The sequence below is a fragment of the Gorilla gorilla genome, chromosome 10 (assembly GCF_029281585.2).
Source record: "Gorilla gorilla gorilla isolate KB3781 chromosome 10, NHGRI_mGorGor1-v2.1_pri, whole genome shotgun sequence".
NCBI classification, from domain to species: domain Eukaryota; kingdom Metazoa; phylum Chordata; class Mammalia; order Primates; family Hominidae; genus Gorilla; species Gorilla gorilla.
In genome coordinates, this window is record NC_073234.2 from 111,948,353 (window position 1) to 111,973,176 (window position 24,824).

The window sequence follows — 24,824 nt, forward strand, 5'->3', positions numbered from 1 at the left end:
GCACATGGGCAGAACAGCCTAATTTAACCTTCACGGGTTACTTGTGTAGCTCAAGATACATTCCAGAAAGACAACTCATCATGTATATATATAGTTAACTTCAGTGTACTAGTGGTGGCATATTTTGTTCTATAGCTATTAAGATTATTAGGGAATGGAACTTTTATAGCGTTTTGGCCATTTGATCCCTATTGGGATTTTTCTTTATTGGAAAATGTAACCCTTCATATATGTTAATATTGTGGTTGGTCTAGAAGCATCTTCATTAAAAATTATAAATGATGAATGAAATATTTCAAAGAGTTGGTGAAATAAGGGATATGAGTTCTCGTTATTGAGTTCTTAATAACTCCTTTGAACTCATTGGTTATCTCTAGAGGATTATAATAATGGTGATATGATTAAATAAGAAAGCCTCCCTTCTTCCTTCCTTCAGATATTTATTAAATACAGTGTGCTGCGTATTGGAGACACAAAAATGAGTAAGATCCTTTCAGGAAGTCACAATTTGGTGGTCAATGTGAACAGTTAGGTAGATAATACAGCATGTCATGATAGGAAGGTTAGGATTTGAGAAGAGCAACTGAGGACGTGTGTGTGTGTGTGTGTGTGTGTGTGTGTGCGCGCGCACATGAGGACGTGCAATGCCAAATGCTGAGAAGCGATAATCTGTATGGAGCTACTGTTTAAGTGATATTTCAGCTTTCCTTTTTAAAATTTCATAATTCCTAAAGTTACCTTATCTCACAGTTTATTAGAGAGTTTAGTGGTTCTTAAAGAAAATGATAGACTGGATAAAAGGAGTCAGCATTAACCTAGAGCTTAATTCACAGATTAAATCAAATGCCTGGGAGAACAAAACATTGTCTTTATACATTTTAATCACTATATTCTGATTTATGAATTAAATTTATTTTAATCACATGTAGGCATTTGCTCGGCGTGCTTTGGCTAAAATTGATGAGTTAAGGCAACTGGAATTAATGAGTTCCTCAAAATCCCAGGAAGAATCGCGAAGATATTTTCGAGAGGCCACAATGAAGGTATAAAAATTTCATGAAATAAAAGAAATTTACCACACTCTACAGCTGATTAAATACTTAGTAGTTGGGAAGTGCATCTCATTGTTATTTCGTGTATAATTCTGCTTTTTGAGGCAGATGGCAGTGATGATCTTCAAAAGAGGAGTCTTTGAATCTAGAAGAAAAAACAAAGCTGTCTTTAGACCTAAGATAAGAATTAACCTAAGGGAAGTACAAACTGTAAGTCTAAACATGTCTTCTCTCTTTAAGACTCTTTTTGCAGTATATTTGTATTATGCTCCTATGTCTTTCAAGCCTAGTCACTCATTATTAAATTCTGCCCCCAGTTCTCTGCCCTAATGGGTATATAGAGAGAAGAATGTTTTTCTAGTTTGCACGTAGCCTCGCTTCATCTCTTTCTCAAAGCTTTTGTGTCTTAGCACAATCCCAGTTTTGCAGCCTTAAAGGACAAGAGGCTGAAGAGGAGCCTGTGAAAGATTTCAATGAACTGGCTCTTGCAAATGAATAGGCCTCTGAGTGGTTCTGCGCTTGCCTTTGTCTTTGACCGCTTAGGGTTAGCTGAGCAGGCGAGCAGGCTTTGAGGCTGTGGAGAAGATGGAGGCACCTTTTCTCATCAGCCTTAGGTTTCACCCTTGGGAATGTTCAGGAGCTAGGTTATCCAGTAGCAACAAACAACACCCGTACCTCAGGTGGCTTAAAACAACAATTTATTGCCTACTGGAGTCATATGTTATTTTAGTTATCAGGGGCTCTGCCTTACAAAAGCTGCTCAGGGCCAGGCTGAAGAGCAGCCTTCATTTCAAACATTGCTGGTCATTTGGCCAGAGGGGATTAAAGAGAGTTCTGGGGGACCTTGCATGGGCATTGATGCTCAACATGGAAGTGACGTGAGTCTGTTCTTCTCACATGTCATAACCAGTCACACAGCCCCTCCCAACCACAAGCCTATTTGGCAAACAGTAGTAAAGATGATCACAGGGCAGGGAGTAGGCAAAGTTACACCTGTGGGGCCCTTGGCCCTTTTTCTTCCCCTTGTCTTTTTCTTCTTCTTCCCTTTGCCTTCCTGACTCTTAATATCCCCCAGGGCCCAGTTCTGTATCGTTTTGAAGCTCTCCCTGACTGTTCTAGATGGATATACACCCTCTTCTGCGAGCTTCCGTGTAGAGATTGAAAATGAATCTGGGGGGAAGGAGATGAGCAGTTTCTTACAGAAGAGGTGTATCAAATCTCAGAACCTGGAAAGGATTTGGGAAATCATCTGGTTCAGTCCTTTTATATTACAGTTGGGAAAATAAAGCCTGCAATATTTAAATGACTGGCTCAAGGTCACAAAGGCAGCCGCTGGCAGAACCAGAACAAGCACCTCTAAGTCCAGCGCTTGGCCTCTACTCCAGTCACTGCTACTCTCTTTCCTCATTTCTTCTTAACACATTTAGGAGTAATCCTTTTTCTTTCTTTTAAATGAATTACTATGTTTAAATACAAATAAGTTTTTGGACATGGTACCTTTCCATTGCTACTTAGTGACAATATTGACTACTGAGCCCACAGGTACATTTTATACATCCCTTTTAAGCTATATCCCTTACTAACCAACAGTATATTAATTGGCGAGTATATTAATTAAATTATAGGCAATTCCTTGGATAAGCTTTTAAGCTGCCTGCATCTGGTATTAAGTAGTGTTGCTATAGTCTTTGTAAAAGGACAGGGAACAATTTTTTTTTTCTCCCCGGCATTTTTTTCTCTGAGCAACCAAATTTAAATATCCAAAGTTGCAAGACTGTTGTTACTTAGAATATTATTAGGACTTAACAGTTATCCTGGTAGCAAAACTAAATACATTTTCGAAGAAAAATGTTTAAAATTCCAGATAAAATTACATTAAAAACTAATTTGTATCTGATTTCCCTTAAGATAATTGTTGAATGAAAAGTTCTGGTGATTTTTTTTTTTAAGAAAAAATTGTAATTGTTTAGTGAGTAGTTGTTTCAGAAGCTAGTCAACACATCCTTTTTATAACGTCATCCTATGTTACCTTGGCATATTTTGCAGAATGTCCTGTTTTCTGTGTATGAAATAATTTTATTATGTTTCTACTAAATAAATTAATTTCAATATGCGTTGAACATATTTTCTAAAACATTTCTGGGTTTGTAAGTTGTTAACTTACAGTAAATCATTTTGACTCTCAAAAGATTCTTTTAAAGGACTACTAATTCAGACTCCTAATGATTGATTAGTTAGTGATTTATTCAATAAATATTTTTTAAGTACCTGCTATGTGAACAAAATAGATGAGGATTACATTCTAGTGGAGAATTATATCATAAATAAATAAATAATTATAGCTTGTGATAAATATTAAGAAATAAATAATAATGGTGAGGATGAAATGAGTTACATGTAAAGCCCTTAGAATGTTGCTGGCAGGTAAGAAGTAGGTCCTCAGTAAATATTAGCTATCATTGTTTATTTATTTTTTATTAATTCAACAACCATGTATTGAGTATCTACTGTGGTTTCAAGTATAGTGGAATATAGAAATATTAAATTGCAGCCCTGGCTTTTTGAAGGGCCTTGGGATAATGGGCAGAATTTGGCTAGACAGGGAGAATAGAGAAAAACATTCCAAGTGAAGGATCAGAGCATGGTCATAGCTTAGAAGCCAGAGTAGGCAAAATTTGCTGGGGGTCAGTGATAAACAGAGCTTGACTAGGAATAGGCGCTTGATGTTGGGAAATTAACATAATACATCTCCTAGAGTAGATGTCATGGAGACTGTAGTATTTAAAGATGGAACCAGACTGTACAGTTGTGCCATTCAGATTTTCATTCATACTGACATTTTAAATAAGATAATATATCCTATGCAGTATATGTGTCGTAATTTGTCTAATATTTTATCATTATTATTTTAGTTCTTTCAAATTATTTTTTGCTATTATAAGTATTGACATCATCCACATCTTCAGACATGCTTATTTTTTTTCTTTCTTTTATTTTCTGTGGATAAAATTCCAGGTGTAGGATTATGGAATTGAAGGACATAAACACTTTATTTCCCTTGATATATATTGCCAACTTGACTTCCAAAATGAGTATTCCTATTTTCAAGGTGACAACTTGCAAGTACCAATTTTATCACAAGCTGTTATTATTTTCATATTATTATTTGTTTAAAATTTTTTTTTTGTTAATTCAGTTTTCATAAGATGGCTTGCCATTTTAGCTTTATTTCTTTGAGCCAACTTTTCTTTCATTGTGTGAATTATTTTTCACAGTCTTTGACCATTTATTTACTAGGGATTTTAATTTTTAAAATATACTTGAATGAGCTCATTATTTTTATAGATATTATTATTTTGCTTTTCATACTTGACAATCCATTGTTTTCCTTATTGCTTCAGCTTTAATTCTTTTTTATAGATCTTTTAAATATTTATATTTCAAAATCTTTTAGTTAATATTTCATTTACAGCTCTGATAAATATTCCATTCTTTTTGCTAGTTTTTCTATGATGTTTTTATAAATAATTTCATTCTTTTATTCATTTGGGTTTTATCATTTCATTTTGAATACTTCTAATTATTATAAAGTTAATTATGCTGTTTCAATATGTATTTTTAAAAGCTCTGTTTTAACCTAAATAAAAATCTTAGGAAAAACTCTTACCTCTGTAAGAAAAGAGAAGGCAGGGCATGAAGTTCAAGTTTTGTTGAAATTTTTTTGAGATGGAGTCTCACTCTGTCACCTAGGCTGTAGTGCAATGGCATGATCTTGGCTCACTGCAACCTCTGCCTCCTGGGTTCAAGCGATTATTCTGCCTCAGCCTCCCAAGTAACTGGGACTACAGGTGCGCGCCACCATGCCTGGCTAATTTGTGTATTTTTAGTAGAGATGAGGTTTCACCATATTGGCCAGGCTGGTCTCGAACTCCTGACCTTGTGATCCACCCGGCCTCCCAAAGTGCTGGGATTACAGGCGTGAGCCACCGCGCCCAGCCCCTTGTTGAAATTTTTAACGTCACTTGATCTATGGATTGAAAAGGTACAGAAGCTTATGAGTAGGGAAGCTAGTGCTTGCTGGAAAGTAGTTCAAGGCAACTTTTTCCCTGCTTTTGTTTTTCTGTCTTTCTGACTTTGCCCTAAGAAGAGAAATAAAAGCAAGGGAATTATGAGGAAATCTTCCAGCTGGATAAGGATTCTAGAAAAGCCTACTAAAACTACGGTTCTTATTTACTGGCAAACTAAATGCAGAGAACAGGTCATTTGATGGAGAGAGGAATGAAGTGTGGCAGGAAGCATGTGCAGGAAGTGCAGTCATTTTGGGCCAGTACAAAGCAGAATGACCGGGAACCCACAGCAGATTCTAAACAGTCACTAGCCTGTTAGCATAAAGCTGATCAATTCTTTCTTAGGGTTAATTACCACAAACCTTGTGATTTATACTACTAAATACTGTTTCAAATTTTGGCTTGAAGACCTTCTGCATGAGAATATCCTGTGGTGCTCATTAAAAGTGTCCTAAACACTTATTCAAAGTGTCCAGACACACAAAATCTCTGGAAATTTGGTCTTGAATCTACAAAGCACCCCTGAGTGATTCTTAGGTAACCAAAGTTTGAATATCAGTTCCGAAGGCTATAATGAAGATACTATAAAGCATATGGAGATATATGCTTGCTTAATAAGCAAACCATAATAAACAACCTTTTAATGCTGCCTTGGAAACACAAGCATATGAAGAAACAACAAAGTCTTTGATGTAATGGCAGCATGATATCTCTAATGAGATCTGGAGTGACATCTCAAAAAATGAAAAACCGTAAAAGCAGGTATCTAATTGTTAGACCAACTGCTCTCTGTTTTAGCATTGTAAGCATGCCTTACTTTTCTTTGCCTTATAACAGGCTTTTTTTTTTTTTTTTTTGCCTGAGACAGGGTCTCACTCTGTCACCCAGGCTGGAGTGCAGTGGCATGACCTTAGCTTGCTGCAGCCTCTACCTCCCTGGGCTCAGGTGATCCTCCCACCTCAGCCTCCCAAGTAGCTGGGACTACAAGCACATTCCAACATGCCTGGCCAATTTTGAAATTTTTTTGTTGAAATGGGGGTCTCACTGTGTTGCCCAGGTGGTCTTGAACTCCTTGGGTCAAGCAATCCTCCTGCCTTGGCCTCCCAAAGTGTTGGGATTATAGGCATGAGCCATTGCGCCCACAATATAATAGCTTTAACAAATGGACTGAACTTCTTTTTTTCTCAATTTCAGTTATCATGGCCACGAACTGTCACAGAGCGGCTACTGGATGAGATGTTTGATAGCACTGCATCCCGGTTTCTGGCTGTCTTGGAAGCTCTTTCTGATTCAAATAGGCGAATACTGCAAACTGGACCCACTGTTACAGATGAAGTGGAGATTCATGATGTTGTCTCAGAATTGTTTATGGCAGGAAAAGAACTTTTGATAAGTAAATAAGATGTTAAGATATTGTTTTATGATAGAATGGTACACATGAGTAACAAAAATTTTAGCATGGTAGTCCATACATAGGAAACTGATAACATTTATATTGTTTTTTTTTTTGTTTGGTTGTTTGTTTGTTTTTGAGATAAGGTCTCTCTTTGTCACCCAGACTGGAGTGCAGTGGTGTGATCATGGCTCACATTGCAGCGTCAACTTCCTGGGCTCAAGTGATCCTCCCTTCTTAGCCTCCCAAGTAGCTGGGACTACAGGTGCATGCCACCACACCTGGCTAATTTTTGTATTTTTTGTAGAGACGGGGTCTCACCGTGTTTCCCAGTCTGGTCTCGAACTCCTGGGACAAGCAGTCCACCCATCTCAGCCTCCTAAAGTGCTGGAATTACAGGTGTGAGCCACTGTGCCAAGCTGATATAATTTATATTGATCTTGAATTCAGCAACCTTGCGAAGGTCAATTGATATTTCAAATAATGTATTAGTAGATTTTTGGGGGGACTTGTTTTGTATATACAGTCATCTATGAATGACTTATTTCTGTCCAATCCTTAATCTTTTAATTTCTCTTTTCTTGCATTTCTTGATGGTTGCACTGGCTAGGATCTCCAATAACACATGGGAAGAAGTGGTGATAGCAGACTCCCTTGTCTCATTTTTTTCCTCTGTTGGAAAGCTTTCAACATTTTGCCATTATTTGAGATATCTACAGAATAATTTTTATAGATACCCTTTTGCAGATCACAGATGTTTCTTTTATTCCTGGTTTGTTAAGTGTTTTTTTTGTTGTTGTTGTTTTTAATCTTGAATAGTTTAATTTTAGCAAGAGCTTTCTCTGAATTTATTGAGATTTACTGAGTCGATCAAATGGCTTTCTCATTTATTTCTATTAATGTGGTCGATTGTATGGATTGCTTATTTCTGCTTCTCTGTTGATGGGAGAGACTTTTCTTTCTTGTAATGTTATTTTTAGGTTTTGCTCATGAGGTCATATTAGCCTCGTAAAATGAGTTGAGAAGTATGCCCTCTTTCTCCATGATCTGTAAATGTTTGTGTCATATTGGTGTTATTTCTTCCTACATGTTTAGTTGAATTTTCTGGTGCAGCCATCTGTACCTGGAATTTTTTGTATGGGAATATTTTAAACGATGAATTCAATTTCCTCCATAGATATAAAATTTTTCAGATTTTCTTTTCAGTATTGGTCAGTTTGCTTTCTCTCTTATTTCATCAATTTCACCAGGGGTCCACCAATTTCATTAGTCTTTGCAAAGAAACAATATTTGACCTTGTTGATCTTCCCTATTGTATGTCCATTTTCCATATTATTGATTTTTGCTCTTCATTACTTCCTTTATTATACTTTCTTGGGTTTGCTTTACTGATTTAAAAAACTTATTGACTTGGAAGCTTAGATCATTGATTTTTAGGATTTGTTATTATTTACATTAAATGCATATTAAGACATTTGTTCTAAATTCAGCTTTAGCTTTGTATCTGAAGTTTTGATATATCATATCTTTATTACTATTGGAGTAAGAATATTTTCTAATACGCAGTGTGATTTATTCTTTGATATATGGGTTATGAACCAAAATATGGGAGATTTTCTAATTATCTTTTGGTTACTGATTTCTATGTTAATTACACTATGGTCAGAGAGCACATTATGTATTATTTGGAACTGCGAACATTTGTTAAGATAGGCTTTATGGCCTAGCAAATGACCAGCTTTGGTAAATAGTCTGTGTGTACTTGAAAGACTATGTATTTTTTGTTGTTGTTGGATGCATTGCTTTATATATATGTTGATTAAGTTAAGCTAGTAAATCATGTGGTTAGATCTTCTCTATCCCTACTGATAGTTTTTGTCTTTTTATTTTATGAATTACTCAGAGAAGTATGTTAAACATCTGCTATGCATTTCTGTTGGTGTGGATTTGCAAGAGCATGGGATATTCCTATGTTGCTTCATTGGATACTGTTTTACAAAGTGGTTTTTTTTAGTTTGCACACCCATCAACATTTTATCAGGGTTCCATTACTCCAAATTCTCTCTGACACTTAGTATTATCTGTCTTTCTCATTTTGTCCATTTTGGTGTGAATTCAGTGGTGTTGCAGTATAAACTTAAATTTCTCTGATGACTAATAAAGTTAAACATCTTTTCATATACTTTTTTCACTATTGGATATCCTATTTTGTGAGGTGCCTATTTTAACCTTTTGTCCTTTTTTCTGTCGATTCATAGGAATTCTTTATATATTCTGGATATAATTCCTTTATTGAATACATGTATTGAAAATATCATTTCTTACTTGATGGCTTGCCTTTTCATTCTCTTAATGATATCCATTGGGGAACAGAAATTCTTAATTTTAATATAGTCCAATTTATCAATATATCCTATATAGTTGATCCTTTGTGTGTCGTGGTTAAGAAGTTTCAGCTACCCCAATGTCGTAAATATATTCTCGTATGTTTTCTTCCATAAGTTTTATTGTTTCTTCCTTAAGTTTATGAGGTCTATAATTAGAAATTAGATCTTTTTTGTTTATACGAAGTAGAAATCAAGATTTATGTACTTCTATATGTATATTCAGTTGACACAGCACCATTTATTGAAGATAACTTCCTTTCGTTGGCTGCAGTATCCCTTAGTCATAAATTAGGTGGTCGTATGTGTGTTGTCTGTTTTTTCACTCAGCATAATTCTCTTGAGATGTATCCAGGTTGTGTGTATTAATAGTTCACTTGGCGGGGTACCGTGGCTCATGCCTGTAACCCCAGCCCTTTGGGAGGCCAAGACGAGCTGATCCCTTGAGCCCAGGAGTTCAAGACCAGCCTGGCTAACATGGCGAAACTCTGTCTCTACTAAAAGTACAAGAATTAGCCAGGTGTCATGGCATGTGCCTGTAGTCCCAGCTACTTGGGAGGCTGAGGCAAGAGAATCATTTGAATCCAGGAGTCAGAGGTTGCAGTGAATGGAGATCACACCACCACCACTGCACTCCAGCCTGGGCGACAGAACAAGACTCTGTCTCAAAAAAATTTTTTTTTCACTTGTTACTGCTGAGTATTATTTTATGGTATGGATACACCACAGTTTGTTTAACCACTTACCCTTTGAAGGACGTTTGAATTATTTCCAGTTTTTGGCTACTAGAAATAAAGCTGCTATGAACAGTTGAGTACAAGTTTTTGTGTGAAGGTAAGTTTTCATTTCTCTGGAATAAAATGCTCAACAGTGCAATTGCTGGATTGGATATATGATAAGTTCGTATTTAGTTTTGTGAGAAACTGTCATACTATTCTCCAGGGTGACTCTACTATATTTCCACCAGCAATGTGTGAATGATCCAGTTTCTGGACATCCTTGACAGAATTTGGTGTATCATTACTTTTTTATTTTAGCCATTCTGATAGGTGTGTAGTAATATCCCACTGTGACTTTAATTTGCATATCCCTAATGGCTAAAGATGTTAAACAGTTTTTCATGTGTTTATTTCCCATCTGTATACTCTCTTTTTCTCTAGTGTCTTTTGTTCACTTTCTAATTGGATTGTTAATTATTTCTCTTGAGTTTTGAGAGCTCTTTTTATGTTCTGAATACAAGTCCTGGTCATTGCTTTTTAAGACAGAAAATACCTTTATTAATATTTTTTTCTCCTCATCATTACTTCCCATTTTTCATTGCTTCTTTCTAAATTCATTTCTTTTTGCTGAAATACAAACTCTAACAATTTTGAAGTAGTTTGGCTGGATATAATAGTTTGCTTACAAGTTTCTTTAAGATTTTGATGCTTTTTTTAATAATCTTGTATATATAGTGTTTCTGTTGAGAAGTCTAATGTCAGTTTAAATCTTGTTGTTTTATAGATGTATCTTTTACAATTTTCTCTTTCTTATGACATTCTTACATTTTATTCTACTGGATCTAGGGGTGGGTTTAGTAATGCAGCAGATACTTTGAGGTCATATCTTTCTTTCATTTTTTCATGTTACTTTTAAATTTCTTTCCTTATATTCATTATTTAAAAAAAAATCCTTCAAGGCATTGAAGATGCCATTAGACAGATGTTAACAGGATAGATGTTCATCCTCCATGTCTTTTTTTTTTTATTATTATACTTTAAGTTCTAGGGTACATGTGCACATTGTGCAGGTTAGTTACATATGTATACATGTGCCATGCTGGTGCGCTGCACCCACTAACTCGTCATCTAGCATTAGGTATATCTCCCAGTGCTATCCCTCACCCCTCCCCCCACCCCACAACAGTCCATGTGATCCCCTTCCTGTGTCCATGTGATCTCATTGTTCAATTCCCACCTATGAGTGAGAATATGCAGTGTTTGGTTTTTTTGTTCTTGCGATAGTTTACTGAGAATGATGATATCCAATTTCATCCATGTCCCTAAAAAGGACATGAACTCATCATTTTTTATGGCTGCATAGTATTCCATGGTGTATATGTGCCGCATTTTCTTAATCCAGTCTATCATTGTTGGACATTTGGGTTGGTTCCAAGTCTTTGCTATTGTGAATAGTGCCACAATAAACATACGTGTGCATGTGTCTTTATAGCAGCATGATTTATAGTCCTTTGGGTATATACCCAGTAATAGGATGGCTGGGTCAAATGGTATTTCCAGTTCTAGATCCCTAAGGAATCGCCACACTGACTTCCACAATGGTTGAACTAGTTTACAGTCCCACCAACAGTGTAAAAGTGTTCCTATTTCTCCACATCCTCTCCAGCACCTGTTGTTTCCTGACTTCTTAATGATTGCCATTCTAACTGGTGTGAGATGGTATCTCATTGTGGTTTTGATTTGCATTTCTCTGATGGCCAGTGATGATGAGCATTTTTTCATGTGTTTTTTGGCTGCATAAATGTCTTCTTTTGAGAAGCGTCTGTTCATGTCCTTCGCCCACTTTTTGATGGGGTTGTTTGTTTTTTTCTTGTAAATTTGTTTGAGTTCATTGTAGATTCTGGATATTAGCCCTTTGTCAGATGAGTAGGTTGTGAAAATTTTCTCCCATTTTGTAGGTTGCCTGTTCACTCTGATGGTAGTTTCTTTTGCTGTGCAGAAGCTCTTTAGTTTAATTAGATCCCATTTGTCAATTTTGTCTTTTGTTGCCATTGCTTTTGTTGTTTTAGACATGAAGTCCTTGCCCATGCCTATGTCCTGAATGGTAATGCCTAGGTTTTCTTCTAGGGTTTTTATGGTTTTAGGTCTAACGTTTAAGTCTTTAATCCATCTTGAATTGATTTTTGTATAAGGTGTAAGGAAGGGATCCAGTTTCAGCTTTCTACATATGGCTAGCCACTTTTCCCAGCACCATTTATTAAATAGGGAATCCTTTCCCCATTACTTGTTTTTCTCAGGTTTGTCAAAGATCAGATAGTTGTAGATATGCGGCGTTATTTCTGAGGGCTCTGTTCTGTTCCATTGATCTATATCTCTGTTTTGGTACCAGTACCATGCTGTTTTGGTTACTGTAGCCTTGTAGTATGGTTTGAAGTCAGGTAGTGTGATGCCTCCAGCTTTGTTCTTTTGGCTTAGGATTGCCTTGGCGATGCAGGCTCTTTTTTGGTTCCATATGAACTTTAAAGTAGTTTTTTCCAATTCTGTGAAGAAAGTCATTGGTAGCTTGGTGGGGATGGCATTGAATCTGTAAATTACCTTGGCAGTATGGCCATTTTCACGATATTGATTCTTCCTACCCATGAGCATGGAATGTTCTTCCATTTGTTTGTATCCTCTTTTATTTCCTTGAGCAGTGGTTTGTAGTTCTCCTTGAAGAGGTCCTTCACATCCCTTGTAAGTTGGATTACTAGGTATTTTATTCTCTTTGAAGCAATTGTGAATGGGAGTTCACTCATGATTTGGCTCTCTGTTTGTCTGTTGTTGGTGTATAAGAATGCTTGTGATTTTTGTACATAGATTTTGTATCCTGAGACTTTGCTGAAGTTGCTTATCAGCTTAAGGAGATTTTGGGCTGAGACAATGGGGTTTTCTAGATATACAATCATGTCATCTGCAAACAGGGACAATTTAAATGACTTCCTCTTTTCCTAATTGAATACCTTTTATTTCCTTCTCCTGCCTGATTGCCCTGGCCAGAACTTCCAACACTATATTGAATAGGAGTGGTGAGAGAGGGCATCCCTGTCTTGTGCCAGTTTTCAAAGGGAATGCTTCCAGTTTTTGCCTATTCAGTATGATATTGGCTGTGGGTTTGTCATAGATAGCTTTTATTATTTTGAAATACGTCCCATCAATATCTAATTTATTGAGTTTTTAGCATGAAGCGTTGTTGAATTTTGTCAAAGGCTTTTTCTGCATCTATTGAGATAATCATGTGGTTTTTTGTCTTTGGCTCTGTTTATATGCTGGATTACATTTATTGATTTGCGTATATTGAACCAGCCTTGCATCCCAGGGATGAAGCCCACTTGATCATGGTGAATAAGCTTTTTGATGTGCTGCTGGATTCGTTTTGCCAGTATTTTATTGAGGATTTTTGCATCAATGTTCATCAAGGATATTGGTCTAAAATTCTCTTTTTTGGTTGTGTCTCTGCCTGGCTTTGGTATCAGAATGATGCTGGCCTCATAAAAAGAGTTAGGGAGGATTCCCTCTTTTTCTATTGATGGGAATAGTTTCAGAAGGAATGGTACCAGTTCCTCCTTGTACCTCTGGTAGAATTCGGCTGTGAATCCATCTGGTCCTGGACTCTTTTTGGTTGGTAAGCTATTGATTATTGCCACAATTTCAGCTCCTGTTATTGGTCTATTCAGAGATTCAACTTCTTCCTGGTTTAGTCTTGGGAGAGTGTATGTGTTGAGGAATTTATCCATTTCTTCTAGATTTTCTAGTTTATTTGCATAGAGGTGTTTGTAGTATTCTCTGATGGTGGTTTGTATTTCTGTGGGATCGGTGGTGATATCCCCTTTATCATTTTTTATTGTGTCTATTTGATTCTTCTCTCTTTTTTTCTTTATTAGTCTTGCTAGCGGTCTATCAATTTTGTTGATCCTTTCAAAAAACCAGCTCCTGGATTCATTAATTTTTTGAAGGGTTTTTTGTATCTCTATTTCCTTCAGTTCTGCTCTGATTTTAGTTATTTCTTGCCTTCTGCTAGCTTTTGAATGTGTTTGCTCTTACTTTTCTAGTTCTTTTAATTGTGATGTTAGGGTGTCAATTTTGGATCTTTCCTGCTTTCTCTTGTGGGCATTTAGTGCTATAAATTTCCCTCTACACACTGCTTTGAATGCGTCCCAGAGATTCTGGTATGTTGTGTCTTTGTTCTCGTTGGTTTCAAAGAACATCTTTATTTCTGCCTTCATTTCGTTATGTACCCAGTAGTCATTCAGGAGCAGGTTGTTCAGTTTCCATGTAGTTGAACGGTTTTGAGTGAGATTCTTAATCCTGAGTTCTAGTTTGATTGCACTGTGGTCTGAGAGACAGTTTGTTATAATTTCTGTTCTTTTACATTTGCTGGGGAGAGCTTTACTTCCAAGTATGTGGTCAATTTTGGAATAGGTGTGGTGTGGTGCTGAAAAAAATGTATATTCTGTTGATTTGGGGTGGAGAGTTCTGTAGATGTCTATTAGGTCTGCTTGGTGCAGAGCTGAGTTCAATTCCTGGGTATCCTTGTTGACTTTCTGTCTCGTTGATCTGTCTAATGTTGACAGTGGGGTGTTAAAGTCTCCCATTATTAATGTGTGGGAGTCTAAGTATCTTTGTAGGTCACTCAGGACTTGCTTGATGAATCTTGGTGCTCCTGTATTGGGTGCATATATATTTAGGATAGTTAGCTCTTCTTGTTGAATTGATCCCTTTACCATTATGTAATGGCCTTCTTTATCTCTTTTGATCTTTGTTGGTTTAAAGTCTGTTTCATCAGAGACTAGGATTGCAACCCCTGCCTTTTTTTGTTTTCCATTTGCTTGGTAGATCTTCCTCCATCCTTTTATTTTGAGCCTATGTGTGTCTCTGCACGTGAGATGGGTTTCCTGAATACAGCACACTGATGGGTCTTGACTCTTTATCCAATTTGCCAGTCTGTGTCTTTTAATTGGAGCATTTAGTCCATTTACATTTAAAGTTAATATTGTTATGTGTGAATTTGATCCTGTCATTATGATGCTAGCTGGTTATTTTGCTCGTTAGTTGATGCAGTTTCTTCCTAGTCTTGATGGTCTTTACATTTTGGCATTATTTTGCAGCAGCTGGTACCGGTTGTTCCTTTCCATGTTTAGCGCTTCCTTCAGGAGCTCTTTTAGGGCAGGCCTGGTGGTGACAAAATCTCTCAGCATTTGCTTGTCTGTAAAGTATTTTATTTCTCCTTCACTTATGAAGCTTAGTTTGGCTGGATATGAAATTCTGAGTTGAAAATTCTTTTCTTTAAGAATGTTGAATATTGGCCCCCACTCTCTTCTGGCTTGTAGGGTTTCTGCCGAGAGATCCGCTGTTAGTCTGATGGGCTTCCCTTTGTGGGTAACCCGACTTTCTCTCTGGCTGCCCTTAACATTTTTTCCTTCATTTCAACTTTGGTGAATCTGACAATTATGTGTTTTGGAGTTGCTCTTCTCGAGGAGTATCTTTGTGGCATTCTCTGTATTCCCTGAATCTGAACGTTGGCCTGCCTTGCTAGATTGGGGAAGTTCTCCTGGATAATATCCTGCAGAGTGTTTTCCAACTTGGTTCCATTCTCCCCATCACCTTCAGGTACACCAATCAGATGTAGATTTGGTCTTTTCACATAGTCCCATATTTCTTGGAGGCTTTGCTCATTTCTTTTTATTCTTTTTTCTCTAAACTTCCCTTCTCGCTTCATTTCATTCATTTCATCTTCCATCGCTGATACCCTTTCTTCCCGTTGATCGCATCGGCTCCTGAGGCTTCTGCATTCTTCACGTAGTTCTCGAGCCTTGGTTTTCAGCTCCATCAACTCCTTTAAGCACTTCTCTGTATTGGTTATTCTAGTTATACATTCTTCTAAATTTTTTTCAAAGTTTTCAACTTCTTTGCCTTTGGTTTGAATGTCCTCCCGTAGCTCAGAGTAATTTGATCGTCTGAAGCCTTCTTCTCTCAGCTCGTCAAAGTCATTCTCCATCCAGGTTTGTTCCGTTGCTGGTGAGGAACTGTGTTCCTTTGGAGGAGGAGAGGCACTCTGCGTTTTAGAGTTTCCAGTTTTTCTGCTCTGTTTTTTCCCCATCTTTGTGGTTTTATCTACTTTTGGTCTTTGATGGTGGTGATGTACAGATGGGTTGTTGGTGTGGATGTCCTTTCTGTTTGTTAGTTTTCCTTCTAACAGACAGGACCCTCAGCTGCAGGTCTGTTGGAATACCCTGCCGTGTGAGGTGTCAGTGTGCCCCTGCTGGGGGGTGCCTCCCAGTTAGGCTGCTCGGGGGTCAGGGGTCAGGGACCCACTTGAGGAGGCAGTCTGCCCGTTCTCAGATCTCCAGCTGTGTGCTGGGAGAACCACTGCTCTCTTCAAAGCTGTCAGACAGGGACATTTAAGTCTGCAGAGGTTACTGCTGTCTTTTTGTTTGTCTGTGCCCTGCCCCCAGAGGTGGAGCCTACAGAGGCAGGCAGGCCTCCTTGAGCTGTGGTGGGCTCCACCCAGTTCCAGCTTCCGGGCTACTTTGTTTACCTAAGCAAGCCTGGGCAATGGTGGGCGCCCCTCCCCCAGCCTTGCTGCCGCCTTGCAGTTTGATCTCAGACTGCTGTGCTAGCAATCAGCGAGACTCTGTGGGTGTAGGACCCTCCGAGCCAGGTGCGGGATATAATCTCGTGGTGCGCCGTTTTTTAAGCCCATCGGAAAAGTGCAGTATTTGGGTGGGAGTGACCCGATTTTTCAGGTGCCGTCCGTCACCCCTTTCTTTGACTCGGAAAGGGAACCCCCTGACCCCTTGCGCTTCCCAAGTGAGGCAATGCCTCGCCCTGCTTTGGCTCGTGCATGGTGCGCACACCCACTGACCTGCGCCCACTGTCTGGCACTCCCTAGTGAGATGAACCCATTACCTCAGATGGAAATGCAGAAATCACCGTCTTCTGCGTCGCTCAGGCTGGGAGCTGTAGACCGGAGCTGTTCCTATTCGGCCATCTTGGCTCCTCCCTCCATGTCTTATTTATTTTATTCTTTTCATGTCTTTATTCTGTTGCATTCTGGGAAGCTTCCTCTATCTGATTTTTCAGGTCACGAATTTGATCTTTGATTCTCTCTGTTCTACTCTTCTGTTTACCTATTTAATTATTTGTTTCAACAATGATATACTTTTTTGTTATTTTTGTTGTTTGTTTGTTTGTTTGAGACAGAGTCTTGCTCTGTTGCCTGGGCTGGAGTGCAGTGGCACCATCTCAGCTCACTGCAGCCTCTGCCTCCCGGGTTCAAACGATTCTCCTGCCTCAGCCTCCCGAGTACTTGGGACTACAGGTGTGCACCACCACGCCGGGCCAATTTTTTGTATTTTTAGTAGAGATGGGGTTCCACCATGTTGGCCAGGCTGGTCTCAAACTCCTGACCCCAGGTGATCTGCCTGCCTTGGCCTCCCAAGGTGCTGGGATTACAGGCATGAGCCATCGCACCCGGCCATCGATGATGATATACTTTATACCTTGAATCCACTTGGTTCTTTTTTCACAGCAGTTGTTCTTGCCTCATGTTTCTAATATCCTCTTTTATTTTTCTGAGAGAACACTTTCACTTAAATTCTTGTTTGTGCTTTTCCATTTTCCTGCTTCTTGTGGTAAAGGATGCTTCATTTGTGGTTTTTCTTTCAAGATGTTTTTGCTTTTAATTTTCTTTTCCCATGAGCTTTCCTTCTTGGAACAATTAGCTGACTTGGCCTCAGTGTCCACCTGAGAGGAGGGAGAAAAGCCTAGAGTTAGCTCCTATGCCTTTAGCTGAGTTTAGTGTGTGTGTGTGTGCACACATGTGGGTGCACATGTGTATGCGAATGCCCATCTGAATGCAGGGAATTTCTGGTGCCGTAGTTTGGGCACTTCTCTTCCTAAGAAAAATACAAGTTTTAGATAAGAATTTCCTTGACTTTCTTCACCCAAACCCCCAAATTTACCCTCATGCATATTGATCCTTTCCCACTATCTCTCATTTAAATGGAGGAGAGGGGATGTTTCTCTTTGTGTCTTTAAGCCTAATCCCTCCAAGTGTCCAAGTGGTCCCATTATACCATGTCCTTTTTTTTTTTGAGACAGGGTCTCACTCTGTCACCCAGGCTGGAGTGCAATGGTGCGATCATTCTTCACTGTAACCTGGACCTCCTGGGCTCTAGTGATCCTCCTACCTCAGCCTCCTGAGTAGCTGTGAATACAGGCATGTGCCACCATACCTGGCTAATTTTTGTATTTTTTGTAGAGTTGGGGTTACTCCATGTTGCCCAGGCTGGTCTCGAACTCCTGGGCTCAAGTCATCCACCTGCCTTGGCCTCCCAAAGTGCTGGGATTACAGACGTAAGCCACTGTGACTGGGCCTCCATGTTTTCTTTCAGCTTCCTCCCTATAGGTCTTCTTCTTGGTACAGCCAGATTTATTGACGCTATTGTCTGTTTTCATTGTTCCTAAGTATTTTCTTTCTACTTATACAGTGGGCAGACTCTAGCACTCTACTAAGAATGTCATGGACAACCTTATTGCTCAATCCAGGGGTCACTTTCAGTTACTTTCAGTTACTTTTCTTTTCTTTTCTTTCTTTTTTTTTTTTTTGAGAGTCAGGGTCTTGCTATATTTCTCAGGCTGGACTCAAACTCCTGAGCTCAAGTTATCCTCCTGCTTCAGCCTTCTGAGTAACAGAGACTATAGGTGCACGCCAATAAGCCTGGCTAGTCCTTTTCTTCTTTACTTTCTGTATGTATGTGTTACTGTTGAGTACTCCTTTCTTTCTAAACACTCACCTTTGCAGCCTTTATTCCCTCTGCTCTTCTCTTAAATGTTGGTGTTTCTTATTATTCTGTGCAAGGCAACATGATCCATGGCTGAATCTACTATTTACTGCGGATGTATAATGATAACTCTAAAAGCTCTATCCCCATTTTAGATCTCTTTCCCAAGTTTCCAACCTGTATCTAGGAACTCTTGCTCATTTTGTGTTTGAGATTCCATTCTCTTTCCCCTGAGTATCCTTCCCTAACTGCCCTCTTTCCTCACATCTGTGTTGGATGCCCTTCCTATTTGTCCCCAAAGCACCACCCTGTATTTGCCCACTAAGATTTCTTGTTTCCCCCACTAGAACGTAAATCTTATGAAAGCAGGGATTGTGTTTTCCTGGTGCCTGAAAGTGTCTATAGTGAATATTTAATAAATATTTATTTGCATGAGTGATATTCAAAACTCTCTTCTTCTTTTCCTAGTGTCAAATATTGGTGCAGATGGAATGCTTGATTTTCCAAAAACATCTCTTCTGGAACTTATGATAGGAAGAAAAGATGTTATTTCTGTGGATGCTGCTGTGAAATTTATAAAATTAGCTTTTACCTATGAGGAGTGGAGTTTATTTGAATCTTCTGCTGTACATCTTATTTATTTTCTCCAGGTAATATATGCAAAATTATCCTCCTGGTTTTTTTTTGTTAAAATGACATCCAATTACTAATTAACGTGTGGGATATACTTCCCCAAGAGGCAGGATGATCCAGAGTCAAAGAAAGCAGAGAAGGATTTAACTCTTCTGATTGCAATGGAACCACTAATCAACGTGAAGAGAAACAAAGGTTTGATCTTTCCTTTGGAAAACTATAAAGAAGGACAGTCAGCTCAAATTTATTTAAAAAAAATTGCTGTTCATGGTAAGTATTTATTTGTTTGTTCAAAAAATTTAGTTTGACGAAATATGCTCTTTTATAGATATGGTGAGAGAAAGAACGTTGAAGGCGGAGGGAGCAAGAGGTACAAAGGCCCTGAGACAAGAGTGTGTTTGGTGATTGCAGGAATGGCATGGGGGTATGTGTGACCGAGTGTGGTAGGTGACAAGGTTAGAGAAGTAGCTAGGCGCTAGATGATGTAGTTCCTGGGCTTTGTAAGGATGCTAGATTATATTCTGAGTGACAGTTTTGAGTAGGGGAATGAGTTTCTATTTACCTTCCGGCTTAGTTGGATAAGAGGGAGGCCCGTAAGGCAGTGAATCAGAGGACAAAGTCATCAGTTCATGTTAGGAAGGGAAGGTTTGGTAATCTCCTGTCTCTTTCCAGCCTGCAGTGTTTGCCATTCTAGGACTTTTCAAATCCTAAAAGTTATTGTGTGTATAGTTGAAAACCTGCCGTGTCTGCTTTTTACACCAAAGAGAACTATTTAATTCCAGGTTTTTAATGTTTTGCCATGTTCTTAAGACACTGCATGGCTTATCAGTTGCAGTAAGTAATTTGTACCAAGTAATGATATATATGTCTTCTAGTGATTTCTGAATCAATATTTTTATTATTTTTCTTTCAACTACCATATTTTATGTGCATTTTAATATTATAAGCCTCTTCAGTTTCTTTTTGGACATAGCATACAAATGTTGGAATGTTGGATTTATGATAATGGTCTATTTTAATTGGATTAGAGCCACTAAGATTAGTTTTGTTTTCTCTGTGTGTGTGTGTGTGTGTGTGTGTGTGTGTGTGTGTTTATTTATTTATTTATTTTTTTGAGTCACAGTGTGTGTGTGTGTGTGTGTGTGTGTGTGTGTGTGTGTGTTTATTTATTTATTTATTTTGAGTCACAGTCTCACTCTGTTGCCCAGGCTGAAGTGCAGTGGCACGATCTTGGCTCAGTGTAACTTCTGCCTCCTGGGTTCTCCTGCCTCAGCCTCCCGAGTAGGTAGGATTACAGTGACTTGCCACCATGCCCAGCTAATTTTTATGTTTTTAGTAGAGACAGGGTTTCACCATGTTAGCCAGGCTGGTCTCAAACTCCTGACCTCAAGTGATCCGTCTGCCTCAGCCTCCCAAAGTGCTGGGATGACAGGCATAAGCCACTGCGCCCAGCCAAGATTAGTTTTCATATAGAAGTATTTAATTTGTCTTATTAACATGATATTTGCCCGCCTATCATTTGTGTCATTTTTTTTAGCATATTTGTGTTTCTGTGCCTTTTCTATTTGAAATTTTGTAAGTGATTTTTTTGTTTCATTTTCCTCTACTTTATGAACTTAGATACTTGTTTGAAGACTTGTGGATATTCAGAGGATATTTTCCATTTGGCAGCAACCTTGTATGTCTGTGTCTGCACTGCTCCCCAGGTGAAATAGCTATTTTAAATAATTTTTATTAGTGTGGAAGGAGGTTTTTGTGCCTAACTTAAGGCCGAATTTAAAGTATCACAAGAATTATGCCTTGCTAAAATTTTATTTTGTTTAATCATTAGAATATAGGATTAAGTTAGATTCTGACTTGTAGTTTTAAGTTTCTTTTTATTATTGTTGTCATTTTGAGTGTCTTCCTTTTTGGGAAATTCTCAGGCTGTGTTTCTAATAATGAAGGAAATGAGGCAGTGGTTTTTAGGAAGAGTTAATATGTTTAATGAAATACTGCTTTCAGTCCATGAGTACAAAGCCTTGTTATTATTGGAAGTCACTTTGCACACAATGGCCAGTACTTTAAAATGACCTATAAGAGGGTACCAGTGTTCAGGTAAAACTATTATAATATAGCAATGGTTATTAAACAAATTTCAGGGATCCTCAGAAACCTAACTTTGTTTTGTTTTTTAAATTAATTTATTTGTTTTTAATTTTTATTTTAAGTTCCGGAGTACATGTGCAGGACATGCAGGTTTGTTACATAAGTAAACATGTGCGGTGGTGGTTTGCTGCACCTCCTACTTACAAGAGAATGTGGTGTTTGGTTTTCTGTTCCTGTGTTAGTTTGCTGAGGATAATGGAGAAGCCCAGCTTTAAGTAGTAGCTTCCTAATCTGTTTTTGTTACTTTTGTATATAACACTGGGATTCTGATGAAATTTCATTTGAAAATTTGGTTATATTGTCATTTTTAAAAAGTATGTAAACCACAGTTATAGAGCACTGTATTAACTTTTGCCCAGGTAAGTGAAGCACAATTTAATTTTGGCAGTAAATAAATTATTACAGTGGGAGAGCTAACCAAAAAAATAGCGATCAAGGCTTAAAAAGGTAGGGAACTTTCCTTTATCTGTTTTTCTTTTTCTTTTTCTTTTTCTTTTTTTTTTGAGACAGAGTCTCACTCTGTCACCCATGCTGGAGTGCAGTGGTGTGATCTCAGCTCACTCCAACCTCTGCCTCCCAGTTTCAAGTGATTTTTCTGCCTCAGCCTTCCTAGTAGCTGGGATTACAGGTGTGTGCCACCATGTTTGGCTAGTTTTTGTATTTTTAGTAGAGATGGGTTTCCCCATGTTGGACAGGCTGGTCTCGAAATCCTGACCTCAGATGATCCGCCCACCTCAGCCTCCCAATGTGCTGGGATTACAGGTGTGTGAGCCACTGTGCCTGGCCCTCATTTATCTGTTTTGCTAAAATGATATATGTCTTAGTTCAATTCAATTCAATTCAATAAACATTTATTGATATCTGTCGTATTCCCAAACATTGCAGGAAGGTGCTACATATGCAAATTAGGTCTTAGAGCAGCCTCAGAGAGCTCCAGGTTTGGTATATTTTAATCATAAACTCATTTTTCTAGTTTAGCTATAATGAATAATAATTTTCTTTTGCAAAGGCAAGTAACTTGGATGAGAGAAAACATACTCATTCTGGCTCATCAGTTGACACCCAGTGTGAGGTTCTGTTCAGCTTTTCCCTTTCCTTCTTGTCTTTACACTTTCCCAACTCCCCATTGCTTCTCTAGTTACTAGTTCATCTCCTCCTGCTCCAATTCCTTATTATTATTATTTTTGAGACAGAGTCTTGCTCTGTTGCCAAGCTGGAGTACAGTGGTGCAATTTTGGCTCACCACAACCTCTTTCTCCCGGGTTCAAGCGATTCTTGTGGCTCAGCCTCCCAAGTAGCTGGGACTACAGGCACACGACACCATGCCCAGCTACTTTTTATATTTTTAGTAGAGATAGGGTTTCGCCATGTTTGCCAGGCTGGTCTTGAACTCCTGACCTCAGGTGATCCACACGCCTTGGCCTCCCAAAGTGCTGGGATTATAGGTCTGAGCCACTGCGCCTGTCCAATTCCTTATTATTTTAATGCAAGAATTTTAAAAAGAGAAAAGTATATGTAAATTTCACAGTCGGGTGGGAGTAATTGGTTTGCAGACTTGCCTAAAAATGTTTGGGAATTTTCTTTTTAGAGAGTCAGAAGAGCATAGAGCATTCATTAAGAGTGATGGATCTAGGTGGGTCACGGTGGCTCACACTGTAATCCCAGCACTTTGGGATGGCAAGGCAGGTGGATCACTTGAGGCCAGGAGTTCGAGACCAGCCTGGCCAACATGGTGAAACTCCATATCTACTAAAAATACAAAAATGAGCTGGGTGTGGTGGTGTGCACCTGTATTCCTAGCTACTTGGGAAGCTGAGGCATGAGAATCACTTGAACCTGCTGGGATGTGGAGGTGAGATTGCGAGCCGAGATCTTGCCACTGCACTCCAGCCTGAGTGACAGAGTGAGGCCCTGTTTCAAAAAAAAAAGAGTGAGGACTCTGGAGCTAGACTACTTAGGTTTGAATCCCTCCCATCTGCCACTCTTTAGTCATTTCATGTTGGGGAAAATCACTTAATCTCCTTGTGTTTCAGTTTGCTCCTCTGTAAAATGGGGAGGATCATACTAGGACTCCTCTCATAGGGTCATTATGACGATTCGACATGTTAGTATTTGTAAAGCTCTTAGAGTGTTTCTCAGCACACAGTAAATGTTATATACATGTATTTTATTATTCCTACTCATTTACCTTCTCACTTTTGTTTTTAGGATGTTCAACCTGATAAAGAAATTGTTGTGGACACGATAATGTTCCTATGGCAGAAATGCAAATTAGGAATTCAGCGGCTCAATATATCCAGAAATGACTATGCAAAATTCACCCAGAAAATCAGTACTAACAAAGTATTCCTTTTGCATTCCCTTTCACGTGTTTTTTTTGCTATTGCTTATTCAAGTTGCCATACACATTTCAAATCTAAATTTTTCCTATTTTTCACCTGGTTAATGACTTTCATTTGCATATATACATATATAAAGAAGATATTCTTTCTAGTGCTGAGTGACCCTTTCTTTTAATGTGTGTTCCCTGCACTCCTGTTCTAATTTTGTTTGTTGTGAGGAGCGAAGAGGTGTTTCAGGCCTTTTTTTTTTTTTTTTTTTTTTTTTTTTGGCAGAGTCTTGCTCTGTCCTGGAGGCTGGAGTAGTATGGTACTGTGATCTTGGCTCACTGCAACCTCTGCCTCCTGGGCTCAAGTGATCCTCCAAAGCTCAGCCTCCCTAGTAGCTGGGACTACAGGCATACACCACCATGCCCCGCAATTTTGTTTTATTTTTTGTAGAGATGGGGTTTTACCACGTTGCCCAGGCTGGTCACAAACTCCCAGGTTCAAGCAATCTGCTCATCTCAGCCTCCCAAAGTGTTTGGATTATTATAGGCATGAGCCACCACGCCTGGCCTTTTCAGGTTTTTTTTTTTTTTTTGAGATGGAGTCTTGCTCTGTCACTCAGGCTGGAGTGCATTGGCTAACTGCAACCTCTGCCTGCCGGGTTCAAGTGATTCTCCTGCCTCAGCTTCTGGAGTAGCTGCGATTACGGGCATCCACCACCACGGCCGGCTAATTTTTGTATTTTTAGTAGAGATGGGTTTTCACCATCTTGGCCAGGCTAGTCTTGAACTCCTGACCTCGTGATCTACCTGCTTTGGTCTCTCAAAGTGCTGGGATTACAAATGTGAGCCCCTGCGCCTGGCTTCAAGCTTTTAAGTGAAGAATAAATATAGTATGGGCCAGGCACAGGGGCTGACACCTGTAATCCCAGAACTCTGGGAGGCTGAGGCAGGTGGATCACCCGAGGTCAGGAGTTTGAGACCAGCCTGGTCAACATGGTGAAACCCCGTCTCTACTAAAAATACAAAAATTAGCTGGACATGGTGGTGTGTGCCTGTAGTCCCAGCTACTCAGGAGGCTGAGGCAGGAGGATTGCTTGAACCCAGGAGGTGGAGGTTGCAGTGAGCCGAGATCACACCACTGCACTCTAGCCTGGGCAACAGAGTGAAACTCTGTCTCAAAAAAAATAAATAAAAATAAAAATAAATATAGTGTATCTGAGGTCATATGAGCTTGGATCAATTCAAAAAGAAGATTAATAATAGAGAATACAGAGACG

General features: G+C 38.8%; 1 protein-coding gene across 1 annotated transcript in view; it reads left to right on the plus strand.

Annotated features, from left to right (window-relative positions):
* The window catches only part of CFAP54 (cilia and flagella associated protein 54), a 372,948-nt gene that overhangs the window by 30,677 nt on the left and 317,447 nt on the right, over positions 1-24,824 (plus strand). Inside the window, exons 7-13 of the mRNA XM_055357441.2 lie at positions 930-1,043; positions 1,161-1,262; positions 6,314-6,512; positions 18,906-19,087; positions 19,175-19,340; positions 20,691-20,776; positions 23,427-23,561. Coding sequence (XP_055213416.1) covers positions 930-1,043; positions 1,161-1,262; positions 6,314-6,512; positions 18,906-19,087; positions 19,175-19,340; positions 20,691-20,776; positions 23,427-23,561 — 984 coding nt within the window. The remainder of the gene's footprint in view (positions 1-929; positions 1,044-1,160; positions 1,263-6,313; positions 6,513-18,905; positions 19,088-19,174; positions 19,341-20,690; positions 20,777-23,426; positions 23,562-24,824) is intronic.